The sequence below is a fragment of the Halichondria panicea genome, chromosome 1 (genome assembly GCF_963675165.1).
Source record: "Halichondria panicea chromosome 1, odHalPani1.1, whole genome shotgun sequence".
In the NCBI taxonomy this organism is placed as follows: Eukaryota; Metazoa; Porifera; class Demospongiae; order Suberitida; family Halichondriidae; genus Halichondria; species Halichondria panicea.
This window is the reverse complement of record NC_087377.1, coordinates 5,150,688-5,165,296: the sequence shown is the minus strand read 5'-3', so window position 1 is coordinate 5,165,296 and position 14,609 is coordinate 5,150,688. Positions and strand designations below refer to the sequence as shown.

The 14,609-nt window shown below is 39.9% G+C and overlaps 3 protein-coding genes and 1 long non-coding RNA gene across 8 annotated transcripts in view; 1 reads left to right on the top strand and 3 right to left on the bottom strand.

The window, feature by feature from the left end:
• Window positions 1-14,609, bottom strand: part of LOC135334204 (uncharacterized) — a gene marked incomplete in the record, with an annotated part of 688,739 nt that overhangs the window by 265,532 nt on the left and 408,598 nt on the right.
• LOC135334400 (putative leucine-rich repeat-containing protein DDB_G0290503) overlaps window positions 1-14,609 on the bottom strand; it is a 65,027-nt gene that overhangs the window by 3,829 nt on the left and 46,589 nt on the right. For 2 of the 4 annotated variants that reach the window (XM_064529563.1, XM_064529571.1), the window contains exons 1-9: window positions 8,650-8,803; window positions 8,119-8,581; window positions 6,835-8,016; window positions 4,255-4,935; window positions 3,610-3,711; window positions 3,477-3,560; window positions 3,021-3,134; window positions 2,237-2,560; window positions 405-1,280 (exon numbers count right to left, since the gene is read on the bottom strand). In XM_064529563.1, the coding sequence (XP_064385633.1) occupies window positions 405-1,280; window positions 2,237-2,560; window positions 3,021-3,134; window positions 3,477-3,560; window positions 3,610-3,711; window positions 4,255-4,935; window positions 6,835-8,016; window positions 8,119-8,550 (3,795 nt within the window). In that variant the 5' untranslated portion in view covers window positions 8,551-8,581; window positions 8,650-8,803. Of the gene's footprint in view, window positions 1-404; window positions 1,281-2,236; window positions 2,561-3,020; window positions 3,135-3,476; window positions 3,561-3,609; window positions 3,712-4,254; window positions 4,936-6,834; window positions 8,017-8,118; window positions 8,582-8,649; window positions 8,804-14,609 lie in introns of those variants that run through there. The other 2 variants (XM_064529581.1, XM_064529576.1) reach the window with 2 other exon arrangements.
• On the top strand, window positions 9,178-11,974 carry LOC135337528 (uncharacterized). The gene is made up of 3 exons (XR_010395158.1): window positions 9,178-9,304; window positions 9,401-9,472; window positions 11,835-11,974. It is a non-coding gene; the product is annotated as an uncharacterized LOC135337528 (long non-coding RNA).
• On the bottom strand, window positions 9,301-13,998 carry LOC135334699 (uncharacterized). Of its 2 annotated transcripts, XM_064529986.1 has the most exons (11): window positions 13,945-13,998; window positions 13,816-13,898; window positions 13,691-13,769; window positions 13,577-13,627; window positions 13,477-13,521; window positions 13,366-13,424; window positions 12,726-13,306; window positions 10,575-12,656; window positions 9,730-9,906; window positions 9,578-9,677; window positions 9,301-9,454 (listed from the first exon to the last, which is right to left on the bottom strand). In XM_064529986.1, the coding sequence occupies exons 1-11, from the start codon at window positions 13,948-13,950 to the stop codon at window positions 9,367-9,369; spliced, it is 3,351 nt and encodes a 1,116-aa protein (XP_064386056.1). In that variant the 5' UTR covers window positions 13,951-13,998; the 3' UTR covers window positions 9,301-9,366. The 2 variants fall into 2 exon arrangements, with proteins under 2 accessions (XP_064386056.1, XP_064386049.1); XM_064529979.1 differs by having other exon boundaries at window positions 13,816-13,955.

Below are 14,609 nucleotides of genomic sequence, written 5' to 3'. Positions count from 1 at the left end.
TTTAAGGGACACGCTATTTTCTGAACTATAAATTCATTAAAAAAAAAATTGCCAAGCCAGATAATCGAAGTTCTACTATAATACTGTTGTTAAACGTTGATACATGTACAGTGTACTTATAATACCCTTGATTGCACATGAGGTACACATACATGTACAGGTACATGTATGTGTATAATAATTCACACCTACAAGCAGTGTTAGAAATAATTTTTATTGACTGTATGGTCAAATGTCATTTGTGCCTAGTCACGCTAACCGGACACATGCAGGAATGCATGGTCATTCTAATTAAACGTCCAGTCAATGACCGCGGTGGCAGTGAGAAATTTCTAACACTGACATGTATACAGTGTATAGAATATGCAGAAAATTAATGATTACTGTTACAGTAGTAAATTTACCAGATACTGATTGTCCTCTTCCATGGTTTTAATGAGCTCTTGACAACGCTGCAGCTCCTGCTGTGTCTTCAGTAGTTTAGTATTGGCCTCCTCCACTTTGGCTTTGAAACTGTCTGTCTGTTTCTTGTACTGCTTCACTTGAGCCGTCTTTGCCATGACCTCATCGCGAAACTTTGCTGTGTCAGCGAGGGACACCTTCAGCCTCTGGTGAACATCTTGTAGTTCCTCTGCTATCCTGTTGCCATTTTGTTTTGTATGGGACAACTCCTGTTCTTTGGCTGCAAGATCTTGTGCCAATGCTGCACTGTGGTTTCTCTCATGAGTCAATTGATCATCAACAGATACCTTTTCATTAGCCAATATTTCGAGCTTTTTCAGTTTACTATCTCTATCTTGAGTGACACTTTCGAGTTGTTCATTTAAGCTAATTTTCATAGCAGCGGCCATCTGAGCTTTGTCTTGGGTTTTAGCAACTTCATTCTTAAGTGCATCGACTTCTTGTACTAGCTCAGCTTCTCTGCATTCATAGGTTGCTTCAGCTGTTTGCAGTTGTCGCTGTAACTTAGACGATTCTGTTCTGAAGTGCTCCATCTGAGCCATTAATTGAGTGTTCTCTCCTTTAATTCGCTCGATTTCTTGTAACTTTGTACCTAGGTTTAGCTCAAAGTCTTTCTCAGTTTGTGTCATTTGTTTTGCTATTTGTTGTTTTTCAGTGACAGTGGTCTTTAGTTTGGCTATCACAGCTTGCTTCTCTCGTTTCTCTGTTTCAGCTTCTGCCATACAGCCTCTGATTTGATCAGACAGTGTATCCTTTGCACCGACAGTTTGTTCTCGAGCAGCACGTTCTTCTTCAAAGTCTTGTTTGTATTGAAATGCCTGCATTTAAGAAACGGTTAGTAGAAGTGTTAATAAAAATTGCCTAGACTTACATGTATACAACGATTATAAGGCTGGATTGGACGGATTTGAAATTATAATTATTACTCAATCATGCATACTGTACATTTATTTACATTGAGTGCCCACATTGAGTGCCCTCCCCCTCACAATATGAAGGTACTACATGTATCTCCCGGACGCATTTGTACACACTTGTTTAATTATGCTTACAATGAACTGTGTATACACATACAATTCAGTGGCGGATCCAGGAAAAACGAAAGGGGGTTCCAAACTAACGAACGCGCAGCGCGAAATTTTTGGGGTTACGCCCACTTCCGGTCACACGTGACTAGGGAAAATCCCATACTCAGCCAGGGGAAGTCCCATAATATACTTGCGTAGAGCTAGTTAGCTGCCACGAACAGTCAACTAGCTAGCCTAGGCTAACCTGAACACTCCTTTGGCAGTTGATACATCAAAACAACAGACAATCATTGAATCAAATTACAATAGCTACAAAAACTGATAAATAGCTAGCTGGTAGCTGTAGTAAAGCCACAATAGCTAGACTGAAATGGGGGATCCGTGGCACCTGGGATCTCCCCTGGATCCGCCACTGTACATGATTACATTTTGAGGAGCATTGAATGAACAATTCTTACCAAATAATTACCTCGAATAAAAGTCGCGGATAGAGCTAGCCAACGTGCTTCTTGCTCGCTTCTAGAAGCTTTAACATCGCAATTTGCTATTGTTAACTAATAACTTGTTGCGTGAAGGTTATCCATGCTGTAAACGCAGTGCATTGGCATCCAGGTGAGCAGGCTTATAAATTACAAAAAGATAAACAAACAAACAAACCGAACGACTACAATACCCGTGGCCTGCCCACGCACGCCTCGGGTAATTATGCACAAGGATACAGTACATCAAATAAATAAAGGACTTACTTGAAATTTTTCCAACTCAAGCTCTTCCTTAAGCGCCTTTATCTTGTCTTGTAGCTGATCATTTTCATCAGTCTTGGAGACTATTGTGCTGGCTAGATGAGTGAGATGCTCTTGTGTGATATCCACTTTGCTTTTTCGGGACTTATCCAACTGTCCTTTGTAGATGTGTTTAGAAGCACGCAACTCGACACTTTGTAGAGCCAAAACATCACGTTCTTCATTGGACTCTCTCAATCTTCTCTCCAGCGATAGATTTGCTTTACCAAGCTCAGTGACTCTGTTGTTGAGTCTCTCCACTTTTTTCTCATGTTCTTTAACCTCAATCTGTGGAGTTGACATTTCTAATTTAGTACATGTGTACATTACAAACACTTATTGGAATACATAGGGAGTGTACATACATACATGTATAATAATTATCACCAAGGGTGTATGAAGAGAAGAGGGCATGCAACTCACAATGTATACTGTGTATGCGTCGTATTATTGATGAGTCAGCAGGATATGCTATATTTAGCCATGATTTAGCCACCGCCCACTAGGGAATAAAGGCTAGTCAGAGTATAAAGTGCACGTGCAATACATTCTTAGACATAAACCCCCGCCCATTTGTAATACGATAGATTGTAGTTGCATGCATGCCCTCTTCTCTTCATACGCCCTTGTTACAACATATAGCATACTCTCTGTAGAGTATGTATGCACATGTACAGTCTACATGCATGGGGAGGAGGTCAATTAATGCACAACGTAACAAGAATACTCAATTATGCACTCATCATACCTTACACAGATTCACTTCAGCCGTGAGTATCTGTATCTCTTGTGGATCTTCTTCTGCTCCCACTTGAACAGTTGTAAGAGATGATATAACACTTTGGGACCTTGCAAGGTCTCTCTATAGGGATCCAGTGATGAAAAAACGATGATCAAATGCTAACTGCCATTGAATCAGCCAACACTTTTACAGACACATAATAATATTATTATACATGTACAGTGGAACCTCTGTTAACGACCACCTCCGAATAAAGGCTATATAACGGCCAGGCACCCAGGTCCCAAATGAACAGTTTGTGTACAAACAACCCCTCAACAAATTAAGGCCACCTCTGTATAAATGCCAAAACATTGTTCCCCAAAGGTGTCCGTTATAGATGGGTTCCACTGAATAACTATTATAAGTCAAGAGCTAACGGCATTTTATAAAGAACACATGCACATGTACATTTGTATATACCTTCACAGAATTATGATTTGTTTGCTCAGCTTCACACTTAAGCTTTAGCATATTCAAGTCATCCTCAACCTCTGTCTTCACTTTCTGAAAACCAGCAATGATATATAGTGTACGTAGTTACAGTGCAATGTACCTTGAGGTCTCTAAGCTCTTCATTGCACTTGATTATCGTCTGATGGAGCTCTTCAATTTTTTTGGCGGCTTCTGATACATCCCTGACTACTCGAAGTTCCTCCTGAATCATAAAATAGAATGTGATGGTGGGTATTATGTGGAAATTTTCTTCTTCTAAAGCGTATAGTGTCCTCCTGGGTCACATAAAACCTCAAGCATGGAAATAAAGTGCAAAATCAGCAGCAATATTGTTAAACTGACAGTAAGTATAGTCTGTCTCTTCAATCGTCTCCAGCCTGGATTTTCTTTGAAAACAACTTTAAGTAAATCCGAGGCAACACAGATGCCGGGTTATTTGATCGATGCCATTGCCAATCCCTCTTTCCTTTATCTATTATGGTGGGCATCTTCTCCAAAAAATCATGTAGCTATACGCCTCGAGGCACACATAATTATAAAGAGCGCTTAAATTTTGCAGAGCGGTCTCTAATTAAAATCGCTATTGACTCTTACCGGAAATTTATACGAAAAATATTATTATTTTGGTCTAGCTCATACGAAACTACAAGTATTACAGTCCTGCATATCCTGCATGTATAACTTGACTGGTAATTCGTGAATACAGCAAATATAACGGACCTCAAAAACTAATTATCATGTGTACCTGAGCTGCCGCAACCTCTTTCTTGAGTTGTACCACAACAGTGCTCTGTACTTTACTGTGTTCTTGTAACTGCTGTCGCTGAGACGCCACTTGTTGGAAAGTTTGTAACTGAATAGTAAGAGACTGAATTTCTTTATCCTTTGTTCTGAGAGTTGCTCTCAGTTCTGCAATGGATGACTCCTCATCTTCGTCAGCATCATCGACACTAGAAGTAGGGGGGAGGCTAACTCTGGAGCGTTGTGCTTTCAACTGGCGATCTTTCTCGTGGATTTTATCTGTTAGCTCACCCATTTTTCTGTCAAATCGCTGTTTCATCTGATCCTTTTCTGTTCGATTTTCTTGTTTCAAATCAGCAATTTCTGTAGCCTTTTCAAGGTATTTGCCTTTTATACGTTGCAGTATTTTGGCACTATCACCTTCATCACTAGCTTGAATACCGTCGGCAGAGGGTGGAGCTTGCTCATTAATGACTTCTTGAAGGTCCTTAATTGATGCAGTAACTTCGTTCAACCTCTGAGTGAGGTCCTCCACTTGGGCTTGAAGGTTTGTGGCCTCTCTTTGAAGATATTCAGCTTCTTGGCGATGAGTTACAGCATCTTTCTCAGCTTTTTTAGTCAGCTCCTCTAGCTCACCACGAAGTTTCTCAGTATCTGTCCTATTGTCCTTTTGATCAACTAGCCCCTGTAAGAATGGTAATATACATGTACAGTGTTAATACTGTTTTTTCATAGGAAAAACCATTTGTGAATGAGTAAAATGCGATCTAACTTTTGTGTACTCTTAGTACAGGTGTGTGCAATGACAAGTGATTTTGCAAAACCGCATACACCAATAAGCGGACTCCTTTAACAACGAGTGGTGCAAGCTGCGCTGTGCTAAAGCCTCTCGCCATGATTTGCTTAAAAAGTATTTATTGGTAAAGGTAACAACTTTACAATAAATTGTTGACAATGAACCCCCACAGTCAGGGTTTCATTTAGTGGGGGTAGGGGGGGCAGGGGTGAACCTTCCTCCCCAAATGTTGTAGAATAATGACATCATCACATTAGTATGTGCAATACGTAGACTCGCAAACCGTCACTGTTGCATGGTGAACAGTAGACTGGTCAAACTCACGTTTGCCACTATATTTGGGGCAACTCAAATGGCTAAACCGCATGCGGTTACCACAATATCATCGATAGTGACGTACATGTAGCACTAGAAAACTCATCTAAGTATCAAGTGTAGTAGACTGACGTCACACAACCAGAGCCACTTAGAATCTTATCTGATATGCTGACTGTGTAACACAAGATCCTACACGGAGTTTGACCAGTCTACTGTTCACCGTGCAACAGTTACGGTTTGCGAGTCTACAACTAGATCTACTGTGATGCACTACCATGTAATAAAGGGTGTGGTCAACACATGTGGGAGTGACCAAACATTTTTCCTAACCTCCCCAAACTTTTAATCCTAGATGAAACCCTGACAGTGAAGAGAATAAACGTGTCTATCTGATGGCTAGCCTCCTTCACTGGCCTCCCCTGAAGAGAAGGCCTGCTACTGACTGCTTGCGAATGCGCACAATTACATGTATTGGCTATTTTTCCTGTAAAATGTTCTGAGACAATAATCCTGACAGAGTATTGAAAGTCAGAGCTACATGTATTATAGCTAGCTAGCGTAGACAGAGCTATACTGTAGGTGTGTTGTACACCTATTATTTTATTTCTGATAGTCAGTAGCAGTAATATAGTAACTATAGATGGGCGTGGCCTGTCCATATAGACTCTTGCCAGCTTTCACTCCGTTCAGACGATTGTCATCCACTTTTGTAACATAGCAGGCTAAGGGTAGCTATTATCAGACGGGCTAGAAACCCTCAATTCTATCTACTTCCTTCAATCCACTTCCGTTCGTTGTGACGTCATTGTTTTGTCAGTTTTGTCATCGTTATAAACGTTGTTATCCAGATCCGGCAGATGGTTAGCACAGCATGCACAAGCAGTCGATACCAGGCCCACTTCAATGATGAAGTGGACCTGATATCAAGGCTATCTGATGGCTTAATGAGAATGATTTTCAAGGATAGAAGCAAGTAGATCATGCATTTCATGTAGATCTGCAATCAGGTCAGAGTTCACATGGGCTGCCAGCAGTGTACATGCATGCAGCTTTCAATTGCCAGTCTTTTCTGACTCTATTAGCTAACAAACAGCTAGCGCTTTAGTGGAAGGCTAACTCGTAAGTATAGTTGTCGAGAACAGATGATGCTATGAAAGATTTGGAGATTGCAAAACAGCCTTCGCTGTGAGTCAAACTAGCCATTTTAAACTCGAGATGAAGCTTTAGTTCACAAATCAAAATCCAAGAGAATGTGGCTAGAAGGCTGTTAGTTTTCGTCGCATTGAAATCATTAGCAGTTACAGATGGAACACACACAGACACAGTCTACGCACGCACGCACACACAGTCTACACACGCACGCACACAGTTCACACACACAGTCAGCTTTACCGTATCTTTTGTGCGGCTACGCCTCGAGGCATAAAAATACAATACAACAATTAATACTCTAATCACTGATCAACTTACATCTCCTTCTGAATCAGTTGGTGATAGGCTCAGAGATAATTGCTGTTTGGCCATGGTTTGTATCTCAAGCTGTCCATACTGCTCCTTCTGATGATTAAGTTCATGTTGGAGATCACGAACAACTTGTTGCTGTGCAGCTAGCTCAGTCTTAAGGTGATCCTTCTCCAGATCAATGTCGGCTATCATCTGATGTGGTTGGTCCATTTTCTGTGCATGCCTCCCTTGTTCTGGGGATGTGCTTGGTGAGCCGTGCTGTGTTACCTCCCCAACATAATCTCCATTCTTGAGATATTTTAACTCCAACGTTCTTGCTTGTTCGCGTAGAGCAGCTACATCCTCTTTGTGTTTCTGAGTTCTCTCGGCTAGAGCTTTTATGTGGTCACCTTGAATTTGGTTTAATTTTTGTTCATGTTTGTCTTTGAGCTGTTGATTGAAAACCTGCCATCTCTCGGATTCTTCAGTCGTTGCTTTTTGGATATCCTCATCACGTCTCTGTTCATATTCGTCTTGGATTTCTTTCTTCAGTTCTTCCCTAATTGATTTTTCAAGCTGATCCTGACAATCACTTCTAGCCTTCTTAATTTCTTCTTGGTGTTCTTTGGTTAGGTTTATTATCTCATCAGAATGAGTTTCTTCAAGTTGCTGGATTTTCTGCTCATGCTCATCCTTGTGTGACTGGGTTATAGCTTTCCAATGCTCTGTAAGCTGCTGCGTGATAGCATCAATTTTTTGCTGTGGAGGTCGTTTGGCCTTCTCATTTTGTTCTTGCAAACTCTTTACTTGAACTGCAGCTTTTCTTATCTCAATGTCTTTTTGTTTAATTTCCTCTTTGTGTGCTTCGAGTTGAGCGTCACTGGTTTTTTTCAAATCATTAATTTCCTGATTGGCTGTTTTAAGTTGCTGTTCGATGTCTTGATGTTCAATATCTATTTGGTCTAATTTAGTTTGATGTTCTTCATTTTTTGCTTTGAGTTTTTCCTTAAGATCTTTCACTTGTTCCTTTAACCTGTTAATCTGAGGTAATTGTTTTCCTGTGTCCACACGGCCACTCTCTCGTGCCCTCTGTGCAGCAATTACCAATCTACTGGCCTGTTCTTCTTTAGTTGTAGTAAATTCTTGACTACCGACCGTTTTGTCCTCTTCATCTAGTCCTGGACTGCTCACTGTAGAATCGTCGTTAAGCTGTGAGAAAATTGAATAACTTTAACACTACCAACCAAACACTACCTTCAAATTTTATTAACTGATAGGCATTACAGACTCGACTGTTGAAACACAACTTACTGGTGAAGGTAATGGAGGACTGGAAGTCACTGAGAGATCAGTCGATAGTCTATCACTGGACGTGGGGGATCGGGGATTAGCTTTATGAGTCAGCACAGGAGATGAGGAAAGAGACGAAATCAGTTCAGTTCCACTGTTTGAGCCCCTAGCACCAGAGGTGTCATCTGAGGGAGTAGTAGATGAGCTTGAGCCTTTACTAAGTCCAAGTGTTTTAGCGAATTTGTGCTTCATACTCTTGATGGTGGGTCTCCTACGCTCTGGGTTAGGTGTGGCCGATCCATGGGGGGTTGCTTGTGGGTCATCATCGAACAGTTGATCAGTTCCAAAACTACTTTCACTTTGAGTACTCTCTCGTCTCTGAGCACCACCACCTTGAGCAGGCCTCACAGTCAAGTCCACCTTTTGTTGACTACTGTTCTTTTTTTTAAGCATTATGTACAATAGCTGATTTATACTCAGTGACCTACAGGAAGGTACGTACGTGGACAGGCTGATAAACATGATATTTAGTATTTCATGACATGAGCTTACTTGACTAATATAAGCAGTCTCCAATCAGTTGAATTGCTCTTCCAAACACTTTGGGAGTATTATAAACGCAATAGCTGTATACCCGGTTCCCTCTCACTAAAATCAGAAATACATGTACGTACGTGTGTACGTACATACAGCCTAGCTAATTAAAACTAGCAAGTCTCATAATAATTATAGATTGACAAGGGGAAATCCCAGGGGAGTTTTTCTGTGAAGATTTTACGGACAGTATCCAAATTAGATGACATGCAGGGAATTGTAAACCCTAGCCTCGAGTGCAGGCCGCAAAACCCAATCAACAAAAAGAAAGCACCGCAGGTGCTGATGCCTCGGTGGAGATGCCAAAGCTACATAACATGAAGCTACTAATAGCTTGATGAACATTTTTGCAATAATTATTTTGCTGCATGCAGACTCAAAGAGTGGGTAATGATCGCCCATGATTGTTGAAACGATCGATGCCAAAAGTTCAAGTCTAAAATTAACAAAGCGGCTAGACACAGGAATGATTCGAACTGCTGAGTCAGCAATTATGTTTGAATCAAATGGGGCGCGGTCTCAGTTTGTGCTCGCCTAGCTACTAGCTTCTTCAGTCCCTCATCATTGCATTATAGCATGCACTCAAGGGCTTAAAAAAATGATTAATGAAAAGGTGAGAACACGTACAGATATTATAGGAACAGATTTATGTTAGATGCACATTGTCTTTGTATGTTAGATGCACATTGTCTTTGTACATTTATTACAGTACCAATCTGTCTCCAAGCTCGCTGTATCCTTCTCTTCTATGTGAACACACAACCTACATGTGTAAAAGCCGGTAAGCAGTAAGAATTTAACTCCTCTATGGCACCTAGGGGGCCGAGGAGGTGGGGCTTGCATTGATAGAGTGCATTAATTATCAAAAGCGGTAACACTTGCTTACCAATGATACCAATCCAAGCAAGTATCGCACATAATCATGTTTAGCTTAGTCGTAACTCTTGGGCATGCTGCACACTGCCATTCTTTTCTTTTGTCACTAACTGTAAATATGTATCCATATACTGTTTCTTTGAATAATACTGCTCTTCCTACCTTTTTCCTTTAGTAGTTCCCATGCATCTTTTGAGAAATATCTTTGAATAGTAGATATATCTTCGTCTACAATACTGTCACACAAATTGACTTTTATTTCTGACTTCTGAATGTTTTCCTCGCCAGTAATAGCTCTTTTAAGTGCTAAAATATCATTGCTGCAGAGCTGCAATACATCTGAATAGGGATATAGTGGTACAGTATATACCTGTAGGTTATTACTCATGCTTTTGCTCAATATAATTATCATCAATCATCCAGTATAATTATATTGACCACATGCACTGGATGATATTGCCATGCAGAGGAGGTTCGACATGCGTGCACAAATCACTACAAGTGCTAGTGTATATTGGCCTGGATGTTAATCAATGTCATAAATGATTTGTACACGCATGTTGGACCTCCTCTGAATATTACCCAGGCATGCATAATACCAAGAGTATATGATAGAGAAGAGTATATGATAGAGAGAGAGTATCGAACGTAGGCATACTGTACATCAGATGTATGCGCTGTATCTGTCACAAGCTTGGAATTTGCACACTGACCAATCCAAGCGTGGGTGATGTAATCTATCAACCCATCCAAGTGTGAGTGATGTAATCTACTTTCTTGATAGATTACATCACCCACACTTGGATTGGTCAGTGTGGAAATTCCAAGCTTGTGACAGATACAGGAAGTCACGTTACTCTCCGCATACATCTGATGTACAGTATGCCTACGTTCGATACTCTCTCCTCTATCATATACTCTTGATAATACTGTATACAACAGTTAGTAGTACAATCCTTTGATGCATGTATGACCACAATGAACAATAAGTATACATATACGCATACCTTGTATACTTTGTGGTAAAGAGTTCCCCATGGAGCCGTGTACGTTTGTTCCATGTAAGAGGTCCATTGTCATTTTCCTCACCTGATCATGTGTAGGCTTAGCTAGCCTTATGTTAGTTGTTGTCCTTTTTCGCTTTGTAGAAAAAAATGCTTTTTGTGGTGTAATACTCTTATTAGCTGGATGGTTTAAAGCAGATCCAAATTGTGCTGGTTGGTTAGGTAAGTCAATAACAATCAATGCTCTGTCTACAAGTTGTTCTGTTGCATCTAAAGCTGCTATGTTGGTACACTTTTCAATTAGCGCTTGCAAGCATAAAAGTTTTCTACGTACTTTTCCTATCTTTTCTTGATATTCTATACACCGATCACTCTGTAAGGATTTCAGTAGCATAGTTGTATCTTTATTAGGCTGAGTCGTACATGAGCTTGCTTTTTTCATTCCATGCGACAGATTGCAGTATTGTGCAACAAGGTGAATATGCTTGCAAATAGTACTTTGGATAAGGTGATCTAGACAGGTACATGTATACTCGTGTACACAAATGTCACACTCCAAGCATCTGATTAAGCATTTATGTGGGCATGTTTCCAGTTGCCTCGTCACTGTGTAGTCACTTGTTTTGTCCGAGGACGTGACTAGCCATTTTGAGTTGCCACTTTCTGTAATAAGTTGGGCAGTGAGCTTACTACTTGCCTGATGTCTCAGTTGAATTGTTTTGATCCTGCCAGAAATCTTCCCTTTTTCTAATTTCACAAGCCTCTCGAATGCTTTGTCTCTAGCCAGGCTTAGTAAAATGTTTATGCATTTGTCCATTCTTTTGTTCATTCTCCCTTTCATATATATATATTTTAGTAGGTAGTGGAAAGACTCCACGTACATGTTGGTGTTGATTCCAGCAGATATTCTGTAACAGCTTGCCCATTGTTGTTTTCTGTTAGCATAATGAACAGAAAAATAGTTACAAAACTGTTGAGTAGCTGAAGAAGATGACAATTGCGAAAGAGTTTCCAAAAGTAGATTCTCAAATTTTTCTATGTCATGTTCTTCCAAAAGAACGCGTAAATTGTGGTAGATGCTGGCTGCGAGATCGTGAGGCTTTATTTGACGTAAGTTTGTCCTCCAAGCACGATCCACATGCCATGCACATAGCAATTTATTTGGGCCTTGTCCAAACACTTTAATCCATGCTGTAAAGAATTGTTCGGCATCATCTGTCATGATCCACTTGGGGATGATATCACCCACATTATCCTTCACAGATTGAAAGAAAACCTCCATAACTATTCTATCCTGTCTATTTGAGATACACCAAGCAACGGGGAAGCCCTCACCAAACTCATTCACTACCATAACTGTGATTAAAGTGAAGTTGTATCCATTCGTACCATGTGTATCATCAATACACACAATTTGATTTGGACCAAATTTTCCAAGCATTTCAGCTTGCATCTCTGTTTGGAGTACTAGAGCAAAGTCCTTAAGTGATAATGTTGAACATTTGCCTTGCGGTACTTCACTCTGAGGTTTATATAAAAGGATTGGGTTATATGTTGATGTTTGCTCCATTTCTTTAACAATAAGATGTACACTTGTTGCATCATCTTGGTGCCGTTGAACTGACCGTATACCAAAAGCCTTCTCAATATTGTTCAGGTCTTTTTTAGTGAGCAAGTGTATCCTGTCAAACTTGGACCCAACAGAATTTCTAATTGTATCTAGAATATGCTGTAAGGAAACTCCTTGCATTAGCTGTCCTGCAATGGCCTTTCGGTCTGTATCTGCCAGTCTTAAGTGTCCGAGAGATATTTTGTGTTCATAGTGAGTTTTGCAATACTCAACTTCAATAGATTGACTTCTTGTTTTAGTAAGTGTGATCGCAGCAGTACAGTACGTATTTAACTTTGATGTACCTTGAGATTTCAGTAAACGTTCACCTTTACTTTCACTGTTGAAGTAGCCACTTCGACTACAGTAGTAATACGTTTTTATTTCCTCTCCTGCTTGAACAATTTTGCCCCCGGTGCTCTTGACAAAGTTTGTATTTGTTGACTGCTCACATTCCTCCTTCCAACGATAAAACTCTGTGAATATAATTAGAGTACGGTAATTGTAGATTACATCATTGCATGTACTATAATTATAGTACTTACCCTCTATTGTATTAAATCTTATATGTTCAATGTCCATACAAAATGCGTGCTCGTCATTAAGATGCCTTCTGAGGGAGTGTAGACGGCTACAGCTAAATGTGCAATGTTGTTCTTTGCATCTTATTGCTTTGGGTGTTCCATGTCTGGGGTGTTTGGTCATCATGTGTTTGTATAGACCAGATCTGTTTTTGTATGTTTGATTACAAACTTGACAAGACAGTATATCATTGAACGTAGACGTTGTTAATACTGAAGACTTTTTGTGATACTTGTACTGCAATATTGTAGCCGGTTGTTTCTTAAGACTTAGACGTTTAGGTTTAGGTTTAGCCGTTACTTTGGTACGTGGCGGATATGTGTTTTCCTTTTCACTAATATCCTGTTCAGTATTGGGAACAACAATCACTGTTGATGTTGCATTTGGTGATAGTTTGAAGACTCCTGATCGAGAAATATTTTTGGTATGACTTCCTAAACCATTTTCTGATTCATTTTTATCATTTATGTGTATATGTGTCAAACTTTGCTGGAATGCTAGTGCCCCATTTCGCTGAGCGTCAAATCTCTCCGATATGATAGGTCTGTAAAATGCATAATTATATAATGTATATAATACTGTGAAAACCCTGCGTGTACTTACAATGCCTTGGCTGTAAGAAGCTCATGAATCATCTCTAAACGAAATCTTGGCATATCAGCCTGAAGGACTTTGCTTTGAAAATGACATCAGTATATATAAGTATCGTTTTACCTGACAATAGTCTGGGACCTTCTCATTGACTATGTAGTTTGCTGCCTGCACATGCATATAGCATTAATTTTGTTAAGAATGTAAACATTGGTTTTTCTACCTGTAATGCAAACACTCCACAATCGTAGCCATTTTCTTGTTCGGGTAGATCCTATTACATTCATTAGTATATATACGTGTATATACTTGCAGTCATATGATAATTATTTTTTACCCAACAAAGTCCAACTCTCCATCCTTTCCAGTTAATAGTAGCATTTTTCTCAGCATTGTAACGCAGCTCTATGTACTTTCTGAGGTATAATAATTATGCATGTGCGTGCATGCAGCATAACTTACATCATTCTCCCAATTGTTGATAATCCACTGATACTATCTATAGAGTCACTGTACCAAATGCACTTTTTGCGTTGATCCACTACCTGTATTGATACTGGAATGACTAAACACATTTACCCAGTTATATACCATCATAGCCCAGTGTGCTCCAAGATGGACGGGTACAATCCACACATTGAAGTTAAACAGTTTGTCCTAATGTATGTTTTCATAATAACCTATACATACCTTAGTTTAGGCTCGTAGGATTATACCTTACTGAAAGTACTTAGTACGTTTGCTGTAGGGTTGGTCAGCAAATGTGTGCAAAACAGACTGCTGAATGGGTACACTCGACAACCCTGCAGTGCATGCATGTATATATAGTTCATCGAATCAGTAATATAGAGCGCATATTATAGTTATTCACTCTTACTCCGTTATTAGAATCATTTGCTGACTTTGCCAAAAGTGCGGTATAGGTATTGATTACCTATACACAAAAAAGTGTATAGTCATATCAATTTAATTCATGCATGCATGGAGTTGTGTAACTTTTACCTCGTCATTTAACCAGCAACTACCATTTGAAGGACAATGTGTTCTATGTCTCAGTCGTTTCAAGCTATCTCGTGAGATGGAATACATCTTCGGAACATTGCTTGTGGTTCCAGGGAAGATATAAAATTAATGGCTGCCATCAACAGAGCCTTGCAGCTCTCTTCCTCACTCTTGCAGCTACCAATAGCTAGCGTTCTAGTGCAGAGCTAACTACTAAGTAGAGTAGTAACACTCGGTAAACAAGTTTGGATACG

Excerpts from the sequence above, each read along its gene's own strand:
- LOC135334699 (XM_064529979.1), bottom strand. The coding sequence starts at position 13,928 with ATGTGTTTAGTCATTCCAGTATCAATACAGGTAGTGGATCAACGCAAA. Across the intron at positions 9,907-10,574 it reads TTTACCACAAAGTATACAAG|ATGTATTGCAGCTCTGCAGC; the intron begins GTATGCGTATAT and ends ATCCCTATTCAG. Across the intron at positions 9,455-9,577 it reads TGCTTGGATTGGTATCATTG|GTTGTGTGTTCACATAGAAG; the intron begins GTAAGCAAGTGT and ends TTACACATGTAG.